This window comes from Aulonocara sp. 'chitande type north' Nkhata Bay, linkage group LG12, assembly GCF_057382095.1.
Source record: "Aulonocara sp. 'chitande type north' Nkhata Bay isolate Kocher_YH1m ecotype deep benthic linkage group LG12, A_spYH_male_GT1.1, whole genome shotgun sequence".
In the NCBI taxonomy this organism is placed as follows: domain Eukaryota; kingdom Metazoa; phylum Chordata; class Actinopteri; order Cichliformes; family Cichlidae; genus Aulonocara; species Aulonocara sp. 'chitande type north' Nkhata Bay.
In genome coordinates this window covers 394,799-414,867 of record NC_141355.1, presented here as the reverse complement: position 1 = coordinate 414,867, position 20,069 = coordinate 394,799, and the positions used below count along the sequence as shown (strand labels likewise).

At 39.4% G+C, this 20,069-nt stretch overlaps 1 protein-coding gene across 6 annotated transcripts in view; it reads right to left on the bottom strand.

Annotated features, from left to right (window-relative positions):
• Window positions 1-4,127: 4,127 nt before the first annotated feature.
• The window catches only part of arvcfb (ARVCF delta catenin family member b), a 251,388-nt gene continuing 235,446 nt past the window's right edge, over window positions 4,128-20,069 (bottom strand). For 5 of the 6 annotated variants that reach the window (XM_086313099.1, XM_086313100.1, XM_086313101.1 and 2 more), the window contains 7 exons: window positions 18,086-18,278; window positions 17,107-17,218; window positions 16,636-16,723; window positions 14,431-14,484; window positions 12,703-12,794; window positions 10,102-10,214; window positions 4,128-7,023 (listed from right to left, as the gene is read on the bottom strand). In XM_086313099.1, the coding sequence (XP_086169225.1) occupies window positions 10,113-10,214; window positions 12,703-12,794; window positions 14,431-14,484; window positions 16,636-16,723; window positions 17,107-17,218; window positions 18,086-18,278 (641 nt within the window). In that variant the 3' untranslated portion in view covers window positions 4,128-7,023; window positions 10,102-10,112. The remainder of the gene's footprint in view (window positions 7,024-10,101; window positions 10,215-12,702; window positions 12,795-14,430; window positions 14,485-16,635; window positions 16,724-17,106; window positions 17,219-18,085; window positions 18,279-20,069) is intronic. The other variant, XM_086313104.1, reaches the window with a different exon arrangement.

The window sequence follows — 20,069 nt, the reverse complement described above, 5'->3', positions numbered from 1 at the left end:
TAGTTAAAAGTTGAAATGTGAATAGTTGATTTTTGTATTATATGATTTATTTATTATATTTTATATGGAGTGAATAAATAAAAGTATATTTACAGTGGCCCCTAGAGACAAAGCACATACAAACTTCAAATCACGTACGAACTCTGAAGCATGTACAAACTCCAAAACACGTAAAAAGACGTACAAACTCCAAAACACGTAAAAACTCAGAAGCACATAAAAACTCAAAACACGTACAAAAGACAACAGAAGTGCTCCAGGATGCTGGGCGCAGTGTTGAGCTTTTGTTACCGAGTGGCTACACAAGCCAGCAAGTACCAACGACCGGATCTGGTGTGTGGTAATAACCGGTAAATGAACATTTTTTTTAAATTATTTGAATATATATGAGTGCCTGTGTATAAATACACAAAGAATACACATATGCTTTCAATTGTGTAATTTAAGTGATCTAGTAGCTCTGCTTTGGAAGTTCAGTTCATGCTAGAAATGTGTCTTGGAGTTTGTACGTGTTTTGTCTCTAGGGACCACCGCATATATTTATATATAAACATATATATATATAAAACCACGTTTTTTTACGTTAGTAATTCCTTTTGTGCATAATTTTATAATATTGTTAATAATAAATTAATTAAAGCAACAAAACAACCTGAAGAGCCGGTTCGGAGCCGAAAGAGCCGGCTCTTTTTAGTGAGCCGAACCGAAAGAGCCGGATCTCTAAAAAGAGCCGGAAATCCCATCACTATATGAAAGGACCCAGAACGGGACGATGGTGGCTAGAGACATGCCTGCAAAGAAATACTGCATCATTATTACAACTGCGTTTCATTTAATTTTTTACGAGTAACGTAATAAATATTAATGAATTTAATGGTGTAATTTTGAAATAATCTTAATAATATAAACTATTAATTTATGTCTAATGAATAAATGTTCATACACGAAAATGGCTATTAATTTACATTTCATCCGTATAAGTCAAAATACGGAGGAAATTTCTTTGAACATACAGACTGTCTGCGTTAGGATTATTTAGTATTTCGTCAAAATGACTGGTAACCTGAACAATATTTAACTGAAAGAGATGCACTGTTTGGTTCAAATAAAATAAAACTAACTTTCATCTTCTTTATCAAATCTGCATCGTACAGTATAAATAAAAATGTTTAACATTTTTAATTTGTGCCTTAATTCACTTCACAATCAGTGCATTAGCAGTTTAATGTCTCTATTATTACTCAGTTAATTATCTCAATTACTGACATAATTAGGTTTGGCCACACTACGCCAGCAGGGGGCCCCCAAGACCACATGACATGCCATATTTTAGTGGGTTCTTGTAAAAGGTAATCATACCGGAGAAAGCACAATATTTTCGATAAATATGTTAACAGACAACTTAATGAGACTAATTTGATGATTTTCACGATTGTCACTGTCCGAGCTGGGCTCACGTTTATGCACAATCAAAAAAATAAATTAATTAAAAAAAATTGGTGGGCTGCAATATTAACTGAAAAGATTTGTCCCTCTCAGGAATTAAATACTATTTATTCATCATTAACGTTTATCATTAATAGCATTAGTTAACCAGAAGTGTCAAACAAACCTTCAGTTCAGTCACTGTGTGGTGAGCTTAGGTAATGTTTAAAAACCACAGGTATTATTGTTGTTACTCTCCTGTCAGTTCCTTAGTCAGACTGTTTCATTTATTTAATATCGTCTATTAAAAAACATTTTCTTTGTGATGCAAAAAATAATATTCAGGCCTTTTTTCAATTCTTTGCTTCTGTTTTGTTCATTTGTACACTTAAAAAACAATTAAAACAGTCAACTGGTTTTAAAAATTCATTGTCTGATGGGTTATTTCTTTCCAGAACACAACTAATCCACAAACCACTAAATAATGGTTGTATTAAATGCATAATGCACAAATTATCACGTATGCACGAAATGTTAATATTGGTGATGCTGGGGTACGCACTTTCTGATGGGTTTGGCTAGGGATGGGGGCCTTAAATGAAATTCTACTCATAAAACTTTGGGCTGGCTCTGGTCACATAAATAATATTAATATTACATACATCACACTTATTAGATTTTTCATGTGTGATCTGGAGAAGAACATGCAGTTATTTGTATCTGAATTAACTGACTAATTATCAGTTCAGGGTTTATGATAATACTGCCCCAGTTATCTACACCTTTTATTTACAAAGTGAACAGGATGGGGCTTTGTACTGACCCCCGTGGAACGCTGTTTGTGATAAACCAGACTGAACGACGTCAGCGACTATTGCATGAGTTCCACCAGAAAACTGTGAAGCTAGTTACATTTTTTCATGTAAAAATCAATGACTCTTAGCCCTCTGTAAAAAAAAATATTAGAGTCCACCGTGTGAACAATGCAACACTCCTGTTAGTCTAGAGAACAGATTTTGTAATTTTCTGTCTTACATGCTGCAGTGAAGGTGCTACATCATGCTCTAAAAACAAAAGTACAGTGTTCAGATAATAATTTTTCTGAGCACTAATTTATAAACCATTACCAATTGTTGTAACTTGTCATGTGAATTACTGTTCACAGTATAAGCGTGTCTTAACACCACATTAAAGCATATGCATAGTTAATGACACTAATGATGGCTATGAGATCTAGGATCCTGGTTGTGGTGCATCCTATGTAGTGACACAGCTTATTGAGAGGACTGAATGAGTTAATGTTATTTGTTCCACGTGTGCCCAGTGAGCTGCAAAACATCCTGTGTGAAGGGTGTATATGCACAAATTCCTTTGCCAAAGGTTAACATGTGTATGTGTACTTGACCAAAAAAAGTACTGTTTTTCTGCATTAGTAAAATAGTGAGATCGTAATTTTTAAAAATGGCCTTCTTGTTCTGAATTCACACAATATCTTAAAAGAGATGGAGCCTCCTTTGACTTGAAAGCTGGATTTCATTCAGAATAAAGACCCTCTTGCTTAGATTGCTGTTTTCTTTGGGTACAGATTTAAAACACTAACCCCGGGAGATACCAGCATCTTTGTCTCTTGAACAGTTTAAGCTCTTGGTTCAGTTACAAATGGAAAACATTAATTTTGTAAGGTTTAAAAGAGGGACTCCCCCCTCATGTACCTCACAGTGGTTTGTTCCACTGCCTACAATTCCCTAAAGGATGAACAATGTGTGAGACACTATTTTCCTACTTCGTACAGGTAAATATGTTTACCATTGTAACCAGACTATGTCTTATTACAGCGCCATTATCTGACTTGTGCTTCACTGGGGCCCCATACTGTTAAAGGGCCGCTGGAGGCTGGAAGTCTGTGCACATTAATAACTTTATAACTCAATGTTCAACTGCTTTTGTTTGGTTCTTATTTTTGATATTAATTTATTTCCCACGGGTCCGTCCACCCCATTTCAAAACCTCTGGATATGGCCCTGCTTCTGAGCCTCCACATGGCTGGGCTAAATGCATTTTAGATGATTGGCCTTATAGAGCTTACAGAAAATGTCCAGTGAGCGGCAGTTCTCTGGGTGAAAATGCATCGTTGATGACAGAAGTCATAAAGGTCAGAGGAGAGTAGTCTGACTGCTTTAAGCTGACAGGAAAGCAACAGCAACTCTGTTACAACCAATGTGTGCAGAAGAGCACCTCTACACCATGACGTGCAGAACCTTGAATCAGAAGACATCAGTCAGCTAAGAACAGGAAACTGAGGCTACAGTTCACACAGGTTCATCAGAATTGGACAGTTGGTCAGATGAGTCCTGATTTCTGAGCACGTTCCTCATGTGCACTCACCGGACTCTCCCCATGTTTTAAATTATTATTGTGTTGAAGTAAATTTTAAGTTAATGTGAACATTCCTGGTGTAACAGAAAGCATTTTATCAGGAAGGTGATTTCAATACCATGATGAAATACATTTCGGAATTTTGCTATCCCACTTGGTATCAATAATCCACTCAGTAATTTTCATTGAAAATATTTCTTTGGTTGAAAGGTAGTTCCACAGTAAAATTTTCCCTGTGAGAATTAAATGAAACTCCGATGTGAGTGAATAACCTGGGTGGATTCATCACACATGATATAAAACAAGACTCGGAGCAGAGCAAAGAGTTCTTTCCAGGCATGATTTATTGAAAACACACCAAATTTATATTCTACAAACCAGTATTTTTCCGTTATGTTTAACAAGCGTAATAATTGCCTCTGGGTATTAGTAAAATTAACATACATTCTGTCACTGTGGCATCGCCTCTGCTCGCTACGAAAGCATTAACAACTGTACTCCTCTAGGAAATCAAACCAATTCTTCCAACAAGTCTATCTTTTTAAAAGTTTATAATACAATGTAATAGAGGGCAGAAAGCCACCAACAGTCTAAACTACTCAGGGGCTGGGAGTGGGTGAGGGTCGGGCTGGGTGTGGTGGTGGTGATGATGCAGGATCCATGAAGTGATGGGCGGAGTCGAGGGAAAAATGAGAAGAGGGGCTGACAGGGGGGGAGGAGAAGGTGAACATAGGGAATGGAGAGATGACAGCTGAAGGGGAGGAATAGAGTTTATATAAAACACTTATCTTTATCTACCATGGAAAAGGTTAAGGCACATGATAGGTACAAACACATCTGCTACTGAGTAGTACAGTTACTTTATTTTGACGGTCTTGATTCAGATATATCTACACAGGTAGGCCTGTTTGATTTAGTGTGTGTGTGTGTGTGTCCATGTTTATTTTGTAAATGTACATAAGGGCAGCACATCCACAAAACCTAAACCCCCTGTTTTTTTTTTTTTTTTAAATGTGTGTAAATACAACTCCAGATCCTTTGGTTGTGGCACTGCGTAGTGCAGTTAGGAACAGACAGTCATGTGGGTCTAATGACAGCACACACGTCTGAGGACACACACACACGAAAGGGATGCTGGGTATTATCGTGTTTTCTTTTTTAACTTGTGAAAATAAAATTTATACAATAAGTTGTTTGTTTTGTAGTTCATTGATTTTTACCACAACGTACATCTTTATAAACACTGTGTAAAATATGCAAGCTTCATAGAGTCACATACGTCACAAAGAAAAGTCATACTTGAACGCAGGCACATGCCATTCGCCTTGATGACGCACGAGTGAAACAACCTCAGATTGGATTCTCTTCCACGGCCCTTTTCTTGCATCTCAGCTGCCCACCCTGTAACGCTGTAAAAATATATACTATATGGTCAAACTTGATGTTTGAATTTGTACAGAGGGATGCAACCTTCTTTTGTTGTTGTTTTGCCTCTAACCACACCTAATCATCCACCTGCACACTCTTCCTGCACACGAAGGACTTAGTTAATATCCGAATGACGTCACACACAAATAAAAAGACGACAAAATTAAAAAAACAAAACCTGGCACTTGGAAAGAATAGAATATAAACATCTGTACAGATTTTTCTTCATGCTCACGACTGAATATTTCTCTTTAAGATGTACTGGTGTCGGAGAGTCGATGGTACTTGCTTGGGGAAAGAAACGCGACTTTGATTAACACTGCCACCTCTTATCAAGCTGTGTGACCTCTGACCCCTCCAGAGAGATGAAGTCAAACACAGATGCATCGCCTTCATAAAGAAAACTGCAGATAAATTTTGTTTTTCCTGTAACATTTTTTTTTAAACACAAAATATAAATAGGTGATCGGCTGTGTAACGATAACTGACACACATTTAAGTTACGTGGTTATTTCTTGCTTACAAACATGATGAACTTCTATCAAATGAGATGTGCTTTCCAAACAATGTGATATTAATATACAACTAAGAAGTCAGTAAATGTCATTTTCTCCTTCATTTTTCTTTTTCTTTTCTTTTCTTTTGTTCCTTTTGAGCCTAATATACATTTATATAAAACCCAACAACAACAAAAAAAACAAAAACAAATCCTTTTTGGATCCATCTTTCCAACAAAAAAGAACTTATGCCTGTCTTTTCAAAAGCACAAATCATTTATAAACAAAAACTCTTATATCCTCTTTAATACACATCATTGACATACAGCAACCAGCTGGGAAACCATGAAACTGCATCACTACGCAAACCTGGTGGTTACACACGTAATCACGGCTCTGTGAAGAAAAGTCGACACGCCGCCTGGCTCATTTGTGTCGACCACAGTTAAACAGGAAGTCTTTGTTGCTTTTGTTTCCATTTTCTCTTACTTTTGTGATGCAGTGCAAACAGAAACATCATCCCGTGTACTCACTATGTCACTTGCCTTCCTCCAGACTAGAACTTGCAGACTCCTCAGACTTTATAAAAATGGACATCAATCACCAGTTTGACACATTTGATATCAAAGCAAGGCTTTGAAATAACTTTTTTTTTCTTCAAAAAACACAGTGAACCCAAATGGATTTTAAGTTCATGGTGGGTCCTGCTGGGAGTACACGTTTTGCCACTATGCTACAGTTCTTCTTAGGCTCGCTTTCTTTCCTTTTCCATCCCATCAAACGAACATTCGGTGACCTTCAAACACATCTGTTCCAACCCATCACATCAAAATACCAGACTCTGATACTCTCCACAACCTACAAAATTTGATGCAGGCTAAAATAAAAACATTTTATTCCTCCATCAGGTTTCTCTCCAACACACATCCCATTTCTCCTTTCTTTGCTTACTTCACTTTCCCCATCACATATCCATCGTTCCGCCGGCATTGGTCTCGGTCTGTTTTTTGTCACTGGTTGTGCTCAACAAGAGTCAGAACTGTAAAACTCACATGATGTCCAGTGGGAATGTTGATATGACAAAGTAGTAGGAGTAGTCTCTTTTTCTTTTTTAAATTTTCTCTGAAAAGCATGACTGAATGCTGGCTGCTGCTGGGTAGTTGCCGTTGTGATCGTAATTTTTTTGTGAAATCCCCTTTTTCTGTACAAAGTCCAACTCCAAAGATGAGTTCCATGTGAAATGGCAGTGGTGATATGGGAGATCCTCTTCTAGCGTCACAGAGTTGCTATTTTAAGCCTGAAGCACATGGACAAGAGAGACAATCAGTTTAAAGCAACAGTAAATGATGAGCTTCAGTACAAAATGCCCCCCCCCCCCCTCCAAAAAAAACATTATCAGTGATAAAAATCTGAATACTTCAATTTTAAATTATTTAAAGGACATGGCTGGAAACATTTCATATTCGCACTCTTGTCTGTAGAGCCCATTAAAAGACAAAAACTAAAATGTTGTCTTTTTTTCATTTAAAATAATTCCCTGCTCAATTTTTTGGTTTAGTATTTCTGCTCTTACAAAATAGTTTCCACTCATAAGTGGAAGCTACTGAACTCCATATGCTCCAGGCACAATCCAGCTGCTAGACAGATTTTGTGCGAGTTCGTGAATTGTCGCTGTTGTCACTAGTCTGTACCAGACTTACTAGTAATTTAATGTAATTGGCCTCAATTAAAATTTTTAACAATGCCATAAATTATTGTGTACCAAATGTTAAGCAGCCATCTGCCAGCAGATGGCACAATGCTGTAGAGAAACACGATAAATCTGTTAATCCAGGCCTCATCTCTTTGTTAACACTACTGATCGCTTTCTCCAAAAGATGGATGGGCTCTCCCTTAGAGTAGAGTTGCTACTCCTTTCACACCATATTTAACATCGGTTTAAGTGTTTTTTTCTTCTTCACTGTCTGTCTAGAGAATAACGTGTAATATTGATAATGCAGGATGCAAGGTGCTACACAGTTAAGCAGCATGATTCATTATTGTAAAATGGCTTTGTTATTAGTTTTTGACATTTTCCATTAAACGTTTCTCAAATTTAAGTTAATATTTGAGTGTTTCTTAGTTTTAGACTAGTTGGGCTGTCTAATTTTCTAAGGTTAGTCTACTAAGAAATTACTCACCAGGTGCATCCTTAATCCTGTGGCATACTTTTATATCCTAGTATTTAGTATTTAAGTATTTAGAGGACATGACATTGTCTTCTGTCACTGTCCCTGGATGGATGTGTCTTATATAACACATAGCAGTAAATAGCAAATGTGTGCATGCATCTATCTCAGCTGCTAGTGTACTGTGCAGGGACATCAGTGGGACAACAAGACAAAAAAATATCACCAGCCATTTCCTTAAAAATATCACACCAAAACAGATTTTCTCAGCGTTGAAACAGCATGTTACTATTAAAAGTTGTGAATGCCAATTTGAATCTCTTTCTTGTCAGCAATCATATGGCATTATCACAGCACTTGAAAAATTGTGTCACTCTTAAAGCGTCAATCATGTCAATCCAGATGGAGAATGGAGGCGAGAGACAGCAAAACAGATGCTTAATGTGCTGTGTGAAATCCTGCGTGCGCTAAATGAAGTGAAGACGACTCACCTGATGATTCATCCTTATCATTACCTGTAGCTGGAAATTACAACAAATACCAAAAACCATACCATTCTATCTAAGATCTAGCCTTTGAAGTATTTCCTACGACAGTACGTTGGATGGAGATGAAAGAACTGAATGGCCAGTGATGAACATGACTGAGATAAAATGCTGTCAACGAAAAAGGCAGTGAGGTCTGACATGAGGATTCTGGCAGAGGACAGGACGACAGCAGTGAGGCAGTTACTGAAGCTCACCCAGATCAGCTTAAATGGTCAATCACACTCTAAAGAAAACTGTTGCTAATGTACTGTAACTAGTAAATGCACACAAAACACACCCAAGTTGTTTCATACGATTTCTTGGATGAGGAACTGCTTCTTCTACCCAGCACATTTAATGAACTGGGTATGCCTAGAGTGTCATTTCCTGACATTTGTGTCCTCTATTTTGCTTTACAAGGAAAACAAACAACCAAGTAACATCTGCTTTAGGAGACAGGCTGGGTGGCAGCTGGTACGATCACACAAACTCTAAGCAGAAGACTTTAAGTGGTGTCTGGGACAGTTTTTTGTAAAAGTGTTATTTTGTCTGAGCCTTTCCGGTTGTTGGATTTCAGTTTTGCGTTCTGTGACGGTGACGACACCAGCAGAGCACTTTTGGCAGCACACTGACAAAAAAACAAACAAAACAAAAACTGGGTATCGGTTGTGTTACAGTGTGACACCTACAGGTCCTAACCAAGCATCCATGTTTAAGGATGCTACTAATGTACGGTACATGACTGTTTAGAGAGGCTTCTAATAAACGTTTATCTCTAATGGTGAAAAACAGCATTTAAACAAACAGTAGTAGAGATGTGTTTGATTCTCTCTCAACCACAGAAAAGTTTCTTTCTGTAACTTACACACAATATGATAATCTAAGTTACATAAGCCTATTTGAAATCACTCATACCAGAAATTTAAACACAAAACTTTCAAATCATCTACTTCAGATCTTAAAATATATGCACTCGGAATCGTGTCTCCTCTCCAAACACAATATATGGGAGTGCAAACTTGTGTGGGTTCCTGCATATTATACACACTGATTTCTGCCATCAGCTTATCAACTTGCATGAGTTCTTTATCTGAAATCGTCTCGCTTTGACCCGAGATATGTCGTGTACGACAACTGCAGACATAGTATGTGTGTGTGTGTGTATCTTTTTCTTTTTCCGTGCTGCTTTTCATTAAGGCAAAACAGAGTCCCTGGAGGATCTCTCAAGAGTGCAGAAGAATGATTCCCCTTCATCATTTGCTGCCAATTTCAGCAAAGACTGTCAGGGGGAAGCAATGAGTGAGGATAGGTCTACATTTGAATGAGACGGGTGGTGCTGAATTGTGAACAGAGGACCAGCACCACCCTTCTTTTTATGTGATACAGAGAGTAGAAGTTTTTTGGGGGAGGTTTAAATATTAACCATTTGTTTTCTTGCACTTTCAAATTCTACGCAAAACAAATCCTCAAAAGTTGTTTACAATGTAATTTCTATGCAAAGAAAGAGGTGATTTCTCCACCTGACTGATCTGGGTGCAGGGTGACAGCAAGTCTACATGACAAAGTGTGAGGGTGAGAGGAAAACAGGCAGAAATGAGGAGCAGGCGGAGGATGAAAAGGATGCAACATGAAAGGTGCGAGGAGTTTCTCCTGTTTGCGATTTCAATTTTTCAGACCTACCATGCATGCATTTAGACCCAGGAGTCAACAGGCTGGGGCTTAACATCACAAGCGTCCACCAGACTGACTGCAGGCCTGTTACTCCTGATATAGTGTTTCCTATTTGTGTCATTCTGTAGCCAAAGGAGCACGGGTTAAAAAACAAAACACAGTCAAACATAAAAAGAGGTCAATACATTTCACATGTACACTCCTGCTTAAATACACATGCATCCAAGATCAGAGAAGCCGGTGTTAGTTCCCTGCCTTAAGGAAAGCTTGGAAAGAACTCGGGTTGATTACAAAACAGCGAACCAGAACATGCAAAAGAAAGAGGGAAGAGAGCGCGTTTTGGTAGCCAAGTTGCATTCAAAGCGGGCTGAACACCTCTGGGAAGTACAGGCAGCAGACTTAAAAGACAGCTTTGGAGCGATGCTAGCAGGCCTGTACACTCTGAAGACAAACAACTGTTTGCTGTGATTACCGCTGCCTTCTGAGCTGAATAAAGTGTTTGTGCTTTTAAGATGTGACACTATATCTTTAGCTCTAGTTAGCCTAAATATAGTTGTCACTGAAATATACTTCAGAAGCTGCTACACTTATTGTTGTTATTCTGCCTTCTGAATGAATGAGAAGTTTGGCTTTACTTTGTTCACTCAGCTGAAAAGCCTGAAACCCAAACTGTGATCGGTCCTATTATTTGCCCACGGTATGTCCACCACTACTAGCAATAATGGTGTCGTTAGTCAGGACTTGACACCTATATTCTTAAAACTTTGGTTTTAACTCATTTAAATAATGTCAGTGTAGGGAAAAATCTGTTTAAATCAGAGGTGATGGTAGAGCCTGGAGTCCAGCACAACTTTCCTGCTGGAACGCCCAAAACAAGATTATTTTTACACTAGATTGTCATTCTCTTAAGAACTCCAAAACAACTACATTTAATAAATGTTAGAGAAATTTGTTTACATTTTGTGTGTCTGTAAATATTGGCCAATATATTAAGTGACCAAATATCGATCTAAGAGCCCACAAAATAACTTAAAACTGACAGGAAACTTTCAGACAACTTGACATAGTGATTATACGTGTGTGATTATACATGCTACACTGAACACATCCGAGAATAGGAGGTGGGATAATTTGAAAACTTCAGCCACAGAGAGCAGAGAAACATTGCTTTTCCCCATTACAGTGACGTCCTGAATATGAACATACATTTTAAGAAACATTTTAGTCCTCAGATAAGATAACACAGAATGCAAGGCCCAACTTTAAACCTATATAACAAATAAATAACAAAGAAAAGAATAATAATAAAAAAAATAAAGTTTACTCTGTAAGAAAGAACATGCGCCCATGCTCAATCCAACAAATTTGCCTTACAATAGCTTACAGGTAGTTTATGATAGCTAATGCTAACAGGCGGGTATTTGGTACTGGCATAACAGGCAGGTCACCAAGTCTGAGGCCATGTTTGTAGTACTGCTTAAAATACCAGTACTGTAAAAATATAGTTTATGATCTCACAATGGACCTAGGTGCCCTTTAACCTCTTTTTTTATTAGCAGCCTGTTGCAAACAAACTGTAGGCGGCGTTGCTTCTGTGCTCACATCCTGAGCGATGTGTTGAGATGACCGTCAGAAGGACATCATCTCTCTGTGACATTATAGAGAGCAAAGAGTAGAAGAAGCTGTCTGAAATGAAGCCAGAAACTTTGGCTCACGGGGATTACTTACACGTACACTGCGCTCATTATCTGAATGTCTGGCTATGCTGAATGTGAACATCTACAATTTTAAACAGCAAAGAGAAAATGAGGAGCAGCTAAGTACACATGAAGAAAAGTAGCTACATTGTAATTTTATGCACCTTAAACTATGATACTGTTACCCACTTCACACAAATATCAAGCTAATATTCTAGTTGGACTTTAGATAAAAACAACAAAACTACATATTTTAATCTGAAAGGTAAATTTAAATCACTTTAACACCAAAATATAATCACGTGCTACTTTTGGAGAAACAAATATGTGAAAATACATCAAACATCTAAGCTGAATCATTCATTTTTGAGCCTCGAGGGCTAATCCCGTCCATATTGTGTTAACGAAGATGAAAAATAAACAGCGTAAAGTACTTGAAAATCATCCTCTGAGGCCACTAGCCCGTGACTCTGCTTTGAGGCTGGATTGCCGATCAGCTTAACACGCTGTTGTGTGATGTGTGTGTATAATCAGCAGACGACCATTCGATAACACGGCGGTCTGTTCATCGCCAAGGCAAGGGTTGTCTCCACAAGGAGCACTTGTTGGCGGTTCTTTTAATCAGTCTCAGATTAATTACTTTACAGACTCCAAATGCTTACACTCAATTAACTGCTAGCTCACAGATCTGAGGCTGTCCACAGCGCTCAGCTGCGGTGGCACTATTAGCAGAGAACGACAACTTCCAGCCTCTTTAAAGAATCGATAGGATTAACAGCCTCTAATGAGGACCACCATTGAAAACAAAAAGAGAGAGAGAGACGAAGAGGACGTGATGATATTTCAATGAGGCATCATTATCTCGTTGTCTATTCCCTGTTCCCCCAGGAGATCAGAAGAGCTCTGTCCATACCTTTAATGGTTCCCGTTCTGTCAGGTCCACCGAACCGTCGCCGGTCTTGTATTTGCAGTCTTTGTCCCTCTGGTCAATGGTAGAGTAACCATCTAATGAGGTCAGAGAACAATTGTCAGATAATTCCTCTGTTTCCCTGATTATCATTGAACTGAGACAAATAGTTTAGAAATGTATTTTAAACTGTGTGAAGAGGCAGCTTTTCTGAGTGCCAGGAAAGAAGAGGAGACTACACGTGCCTCCAAATTCTCAAGCCTCTTTCACACATGAACTTTAGATAATTTAAATTCTACAGTAGTCCTTTCTCACGTGTAAGACACGCTTAAAAGAAAGCACTCCATGTGATTTAGGTGAGGGAGGTGCTGGAGCAACGTGTAGAAGACAGGACACATGACGCCCACCTGCTGGAGGTGAATGCACTGGAATATTAACAGCACGATGTGCACACGACTGCAACCCGACATCACACAGACTAGTGCTAGGGAGCTAGCTAATGCCTGATGTGACTCTGTCAGACATTTGCATTCTCACGTGCACCTCTGCTGGGAAAGTCCTAGAAAAGGTCAGAGCTGCAGTGCACGTGTGAAAGCAGTTTCTGCTCCTATAAACCTGCCAGTACTCGTGTTACTTACCCTCAGTGCGTCTCAAACAAAACACATCAAGCAAGTGAGATATTAAGCGTGTCCTTAGAACAGGCCTTTAAATGTGTTTTATGCATTCTGTAGCCTGGGGCATTTTATTTATCAAGTCTCAGAGTAGAGGATGTCACTTCTAGGGGTAATGCTGTTTTTAAAGTGTCAAGCATTTCGCTTAAACCATCTAACTAAGTTCAGTAAATGCTTGTGATGAGGTAAAAATGTGCATTTGAGTTTTAAATACCATCATTTTTTTATTTTTTTTATTTATTGCTTAAAAATGTTTTGTGTAATTTATTTAGATTTTTCGGGGGGTGTCACCCTGATGTGCCGAGGGTTCTGAGTTCTACCTTCTTCAATCAGGAGAAGCACTCCTCCTGATTAAAAGTCAGCACAGAAACCATCATAAATAAGTCTCAAATTCTGCTTTGAGGTAAGAGAATATGTAGTCCTGATTTAAATATCTGCACAACTCCTCTGTCGGTTTGTGAGTTGCCTTATAAGGAACACCAGCATTCAATAACACGGACTCAAAGGCACTTTCTGTTGCTCTCTTATTTCCCAAGGGGTCCCCCACAGTGGAAAGATGAGCATATTTGATATGGCACAGATTTTATGCCGGATGCCCGTCCTGATGCAACCCTCCTATTTGTAAAAAATAATCTTATTCTCTGACCATCAGCGATCACAAATGAATACAGGAGAGAGCTACAAAATAGTCAAAGTTGCAAATTACATCTTTAAAATCTGCTCTTTAAAGGAAGCACGGTGGAGAATCTATCCTGTGATATTCTAAAAGTATATTCATTAAGTAGTAAGAGAACAACCCAAATCCTTTGGTGTTGAGCTTGTGATACAGGCCCAGCTTTGTACAAACATCTTGTCAAGAGAGGGGTCGTGCATACAGCATCAAAAAGCATCATGTCTGAAGCTCGGTCCAAAGCAATCATACAAAGTTGAGAGGATTTAGTGGGCGAATTTTCAGATTAAAAAAATATCTTTGACGTCAAATCAGAGGATTGGACTCTGGAGTGAGATCACAGGAGAACTAGCTCTTCCTTGGCTAAGGACTATCATGCAGTCTGGCTCTTACCTGGGCCCAGCTCATCCATAGGTATCATATCACCACTGCCACATTTCCTGGTGCCTGAAAAGCATTCATAGGCCATTTGTACAAAAGCAGCACACACACAAACTGAGTCACTGAGCCAATGCTGATGCTGCTTTTCAGGGCGATGGTTCTCGGCCAGTGATTGAATAATGCAAACTGAGAGTGGGCAGACATGAGTGCCGCGATTCATATGAATGTATGGATGCAAAAATAAAGAAAAAAAACTGCTGCTATGCTGCTGACTCCTCTGTCAATGAGATGTTTGTTGTTGGGCCAACATACTTCACAAGTCCCCTTCCCACCCCCTTATATACACTGCTGTTACAGAAAACCTCTATCGCAGCACCTTGCAGATGCAGCCATACACGCTGGCTTAAAGTTGAGGACATTTTCTTTATCCCTGACACCATTACGCCAGTCAAAAACTCAGTCTCTATAAATCCAGCTCTTAACTTTTTAAAATTCTTTATTAATGTTTTTTTGGACCAAGGTTTTTGTTAACAGCAGCAGTATGCTTTCTGAAGTTGTAGTTACCATTTTATGTGCTTTATTTTTTAACCGCTATGGACAAAAGCATTACTGCGACATTTCACATCAAAGCGTCACCATGAGCAGGATGAAAGTAGTAGCAATGTGCAAACACTGCGCTTCAATATAGCCATGAGGCGGGGGAAAAGCATACATGTCCCCAACAAGTAACACACACTGAGTCAGATGCTTGCTCCAGTAATCATTAGCACTTGGTTTGAACCTGCTTTGAGGACTCCAGCGGTAGGGTTACTCTATGTAAATGTCCACCAATAAACATGTTGTGCTAATGCTGTGCTGTAATTTGGGTATGCAGACTTAAATAGTGACAATGTTATAAAAATCCAGTGACCCCCCCCCCCAAAAAAAAAAAAAAAAACTAAAACAAAACTAAACCATGTTATTAAGAAGTTACCTGGATAATATTTTCCTTCAGTGTAGTAAACATGGGACTCCTGCTACCAAAAATGACAGCACGTGTGTATTCATCCATGGCAAAAAATAGTCCAGTAGCTCATTTTGTATAACAAAGGACAGAATCTACACTATCCAGCTGATGTTTGTACTTATTGCTTTTTTTTCTTCTTCTTTTTTTGTTTTTAAATTGAACTGATCAACCTTAGTGTATTTTAAAATATTAAGGTCTTCGCATGAAACAGCTTAGTGTGAATATGCACATTTTTTAAAAAGGAGATGGGTTGCAAAGCGGCCTGGAGATTTGCACTAAATATAACCATGTCAAAGCATCCTAATTAGTACTACCTATTATTGGTATCAACGAAGCCGTTAGCTGTTAACCTCCTAGGACCTGGCGTCCACATATGTGGACATCCCATTTTGGGTTGTCTAGACCAAAATCCTTAATTTTGCTCTGCAAGGGCCGGATATCCACTTATGAGGACATCATACTGCCACTGTTCTATCGAAATTTAAAGCGAATGTCCTCATATGTGGATCTTATTTTTCTCAGGAACAAAAATCAGGTAAAAAAAAAAAATTCACATAACTCTTTGTTTTTACATGGCTCAGGTCCCAATCAGCCCAAATAGCAAAGAGAAATTAAAAAAGCATGCCGTGACAGAGTTCGGGTCTTAGAAGGTTAAAGTCTGGGACTTCTATCTGCTAATCTGCCACGACTACTAACTGAGAGTAAATTCATGGTCAGCATGACAGTGAGCTCACTTTCAGTTTTGGAGTTCTTGGGCACCTTTTATTATCAGTCTGATGGCTTGTTCCCACTGGACGGGTAATTCATCCCATATAATGGGGAGCAAATTAAAACATCTGCAGCTAATGAGACTGTTCCCATTGGATGGGTATAAAACATAACTTGACAAAAGGGTGCGAGGACCTTAAATTAAAAAAACAAAACATATGGAGGTCATATGGAGTAGTTACTGCACACATGAAACACTAAAAAAGGATGTAGCTACTGTCTTTATTTTGATCTTAGATTTTTGAGGATTACACATGTGACAAGAGACCTAACATTATTCATCTCGTTCTTCATGAGGTGAATAGGTGGACTACTTTCTAATGAGCTACACAACAATGTCACTGAAGTGGTCTTCATTTTCCCCCGACCTCGTCCTACCCCCTTTAGTCCTCGAAACAGACACAAACAGCAGCATACACTCTACCACACACGTGCTGACTGACCTTGGTTCTTCTCCATCAGCGGCAGAGTGGTGTCATCGTAGCCCGGCTTGCCGTTCTTGGTTGCTTTAGGAGTGGCCGTCACAGTGAGCTGAGAGAGGAGAGGGAGCAGGAAGCACATCGTAACGTCATAATACAGATCAAACAGTTCCCAGTATGGAAAGATTGAACTTTCTCACCTAATGTGGGGTACGAACTGAACGCATAACAATTCATAACATTTTACGAGATAAGTATCAGAAATTAATTATGTTGTCTCGATGATGTAAACATGATATTGGTAACAGCTTGATTCAAATTTTAGTCGGTGGAGATTTATTGGAAATTATTTTACAATGTCAGGAACAGAAAACCGAGCCACTCTCAAAACTATTTGAATGAAGCTGCTTACAAAACATTCTTTCAACCTTCTGAGCGAACAATAACAACACTCTGGATTGACATTATTTGTAAAGGACGACTTTGGTTCCATACCTGGAAGTGGCTTTTGTTCCACCCGTCCTTGGCCAACGCGTTCCTCAGCTCCTTATAACTCCACACTGTCTGCAGCACATGGGACGCTGCCTTCGTTTCACGTGCTGATTGGCTGAAGAGGCCCCCCCCATCCAAAAAGGAGGAAATTAGTAGAAGAAGTAACTAGATCAATTAACGTCAGTAACCTCACGTAATCACAAAACTGTAACAGCTGGGCATGCTGGCGAGGCACCGCTGCAATCAATCTCTTCATTCAAAGACTTTTGAGTTCTCCGGGCAGTTTCAGGGTCTAGTTTTTAATTCACAGCCAGATGAATACACATTGCCTTTCATTAGCTACCTCTGAGCCACCAGTATTAATTATATGTGGGTGCGAGGGAGGGGGCTCACTTCAAAGAAAGCTAATCTCATGAGGCTGAGAGGAAACACTAGCTATTTGGTTTGTGAATAAACTATGTATATTCATGCTTGTTAAAGTGACTCTGGATGATCAATACATCACCGCACAAGGACGGGCCTTTGAAAACTGCATTTAAAATGTGGTGCGGCTCTAACACGCCTTTATTTGCAGTGAGTAACAATGTGGTTATATAAGACACCTCTTGAAAATATTAGCCTGAATATCTTAATTTTCGCTACTAGTTGCCGAGTACAACTGAGACACCCACTGTAAGAACGGCCTCAACTTCTGAAAGCCTGTTTATTAATGTGAGGTGGGCAGTGGTGTCTGTAGCCAAGCTCGCGCCGTCACAAGACGCGTTACATTATTCATCCTCCATGAATACTAATATGAAGGCTCATGATGAAATTGCATACAAGGTCATACTATAATTATGTCTCAGTAGTAAGGCCACACCTCGTGCAGAGCTTATATGGATAACAGCATGCTGCTTCAGTTTGACTCAGTGAAGAAAAGGGGAACGCAGTCATAGAGCAACGTCAATGCAATATTTGTCCGACTGTACTTAAAAAATCTTACCTGGTCCTATTGATGGCGACCAATTTCTCGATGGCCTGGGCCTGGATGAGGGAGCGTGCGTTTTCAGAGCTGTCGGTGACGATCTCGTGAATGGTATTGAGGATGGCCACCACAGTGTCCTCCTCCAGGTTCTTGGCTGGTCGCTGCTGACCGCTGGGCAGGTTGCTCACCAAGTCCCGCATGGCATAACTTCCTATATGGTGAATTAGTGTTTAAGGTTAACCATGTGACAGTGACAGGGAGAATAAGAGTCAAACACAAAGCACTCTGAGAGCACAAACCTCCAGCAGCTCCCTTCCTCGGCAGTATTTCCTTTTTAGGAAGTTTCTAAATTTTAAGGCTTTGTGTCAAATTTCCCAAAATAAATCATTAAGCTGACCTCGGAGACTTTGGTGGATGTAAAGCTAATTTTAATGGATTAATATGACCCCACTCTACAGTGTTACAAAGTTTTATCAGAATTCATTAAAAAAAGTTTGTGAGCTGTTGTGCTTATAGTCAGATGGATGACACGCATGCAAAAACACAACCTCCTTGGCTGAGGTAATTAACATCTTCAAAATGAGTAATAAATTATGTTACATCTTAGCAAGTCAGGTACTACTGAGTCTTGTGAGCCTCGTAAAATTGCATGAATAGAACAGTTTGTCCAAAAGCTTGCATTTAATAACATTTGTGTTATTCGTTTTTAACATTTTTTTTAAAATGTCAGTTCTTCTTTAATGACACTCCAGTAGGGATGGGTACCGGTGTCCGGTGCATAAACGGTAGTAACCAGACCGAAAAGCATCGCACATTTCGGTGCTTTATTTCGGTGCTTTTTTTCCTGAGCTGTGATACACTTTAGATTCTAGCCAATAATTTTACGTTTCCGAGGACAGTAGGGGGGTCCAGGTACGTGCGTTCTTTTAGAGCAGAGCTACAGATTAAAAATGCCCAAGGCGAAGCAGTCAAAAGTCTGGCTGTACTTCACAGCAAAATATGCAAACTCAGCAACAACAAGTGCTTTAAGCTGATACTGTGATACTGTCAAAGGAGGTAACACCTCAAATCCGATGAAACACCTGGCGACGCATAGCGTTTTTTTTTTAAAAGCCCAGAAATGCGCCGTATGATAGCTTGCTGCGAGACCTCACACCGAGCACATCTACTGTACGTGGGTTGCCTGTTATCGGACCCCGGAGTTAGCAACATCCCCCAAAAACCCGAAGAGTAGAGTCCTGGCCCCTAGCCCTGCCAGTGTAGCAGAAATGATGAGGATGATGATGGCAGCAGCAGCCGTTCTTCTCTGCGTGAGTAGCTTAATATTGTTCGCGTGTAATTTACGTTGAGTAGGCTAACCACGTGATTACATTAATGCATGTAAGGTGAACTAGCAAACATCATCATAGCTACATGCGGCTGTCTTCTTGTTTGATGGCAGATACTCCCTTCACCCTGGACAAAAAGGCTAAAATGACCAAAGAAAAAGTGGGAAACAGCTAAACATGAGAGGTTTTGGACAAAGTTTGTGTTTTTTCCATTGATTAAGCACTGCTTCCAGCCAAGAGTGATACCATATATGCCCCATAGCTGCAGAAAAGGCTAACATTGTTATCTTTTTACAAAAAACCAGCTGAACATGAGAGGTTTTTGGACCAATTTTGTGTTCTCCAGTCTTTAAGCACCGGTTTGAGCACCGGCACCGTTTCAAAAGTACCGATTTGGCACCGGTATCGGATAAAACCTAAACGATACCCATCCCTACACTCTACTGTCCACTTGTAACACTGACATGTAGGAATCTGAGTAATGAAAATACACAAACTCTCAAGCGCAGCAGCTTCACATTTTCTATGTGCCCGTAAATAAAGTGACACCCTTTCTAATGTGATTCCAGACTTATGAAACAAAGTCTACAATCCTTTCATGTAAAAATGCTTTCCCATCAACTTAAAGTAGCAAGATGAACGGCGTATACGATGAGATGCAATGGATGGACTTT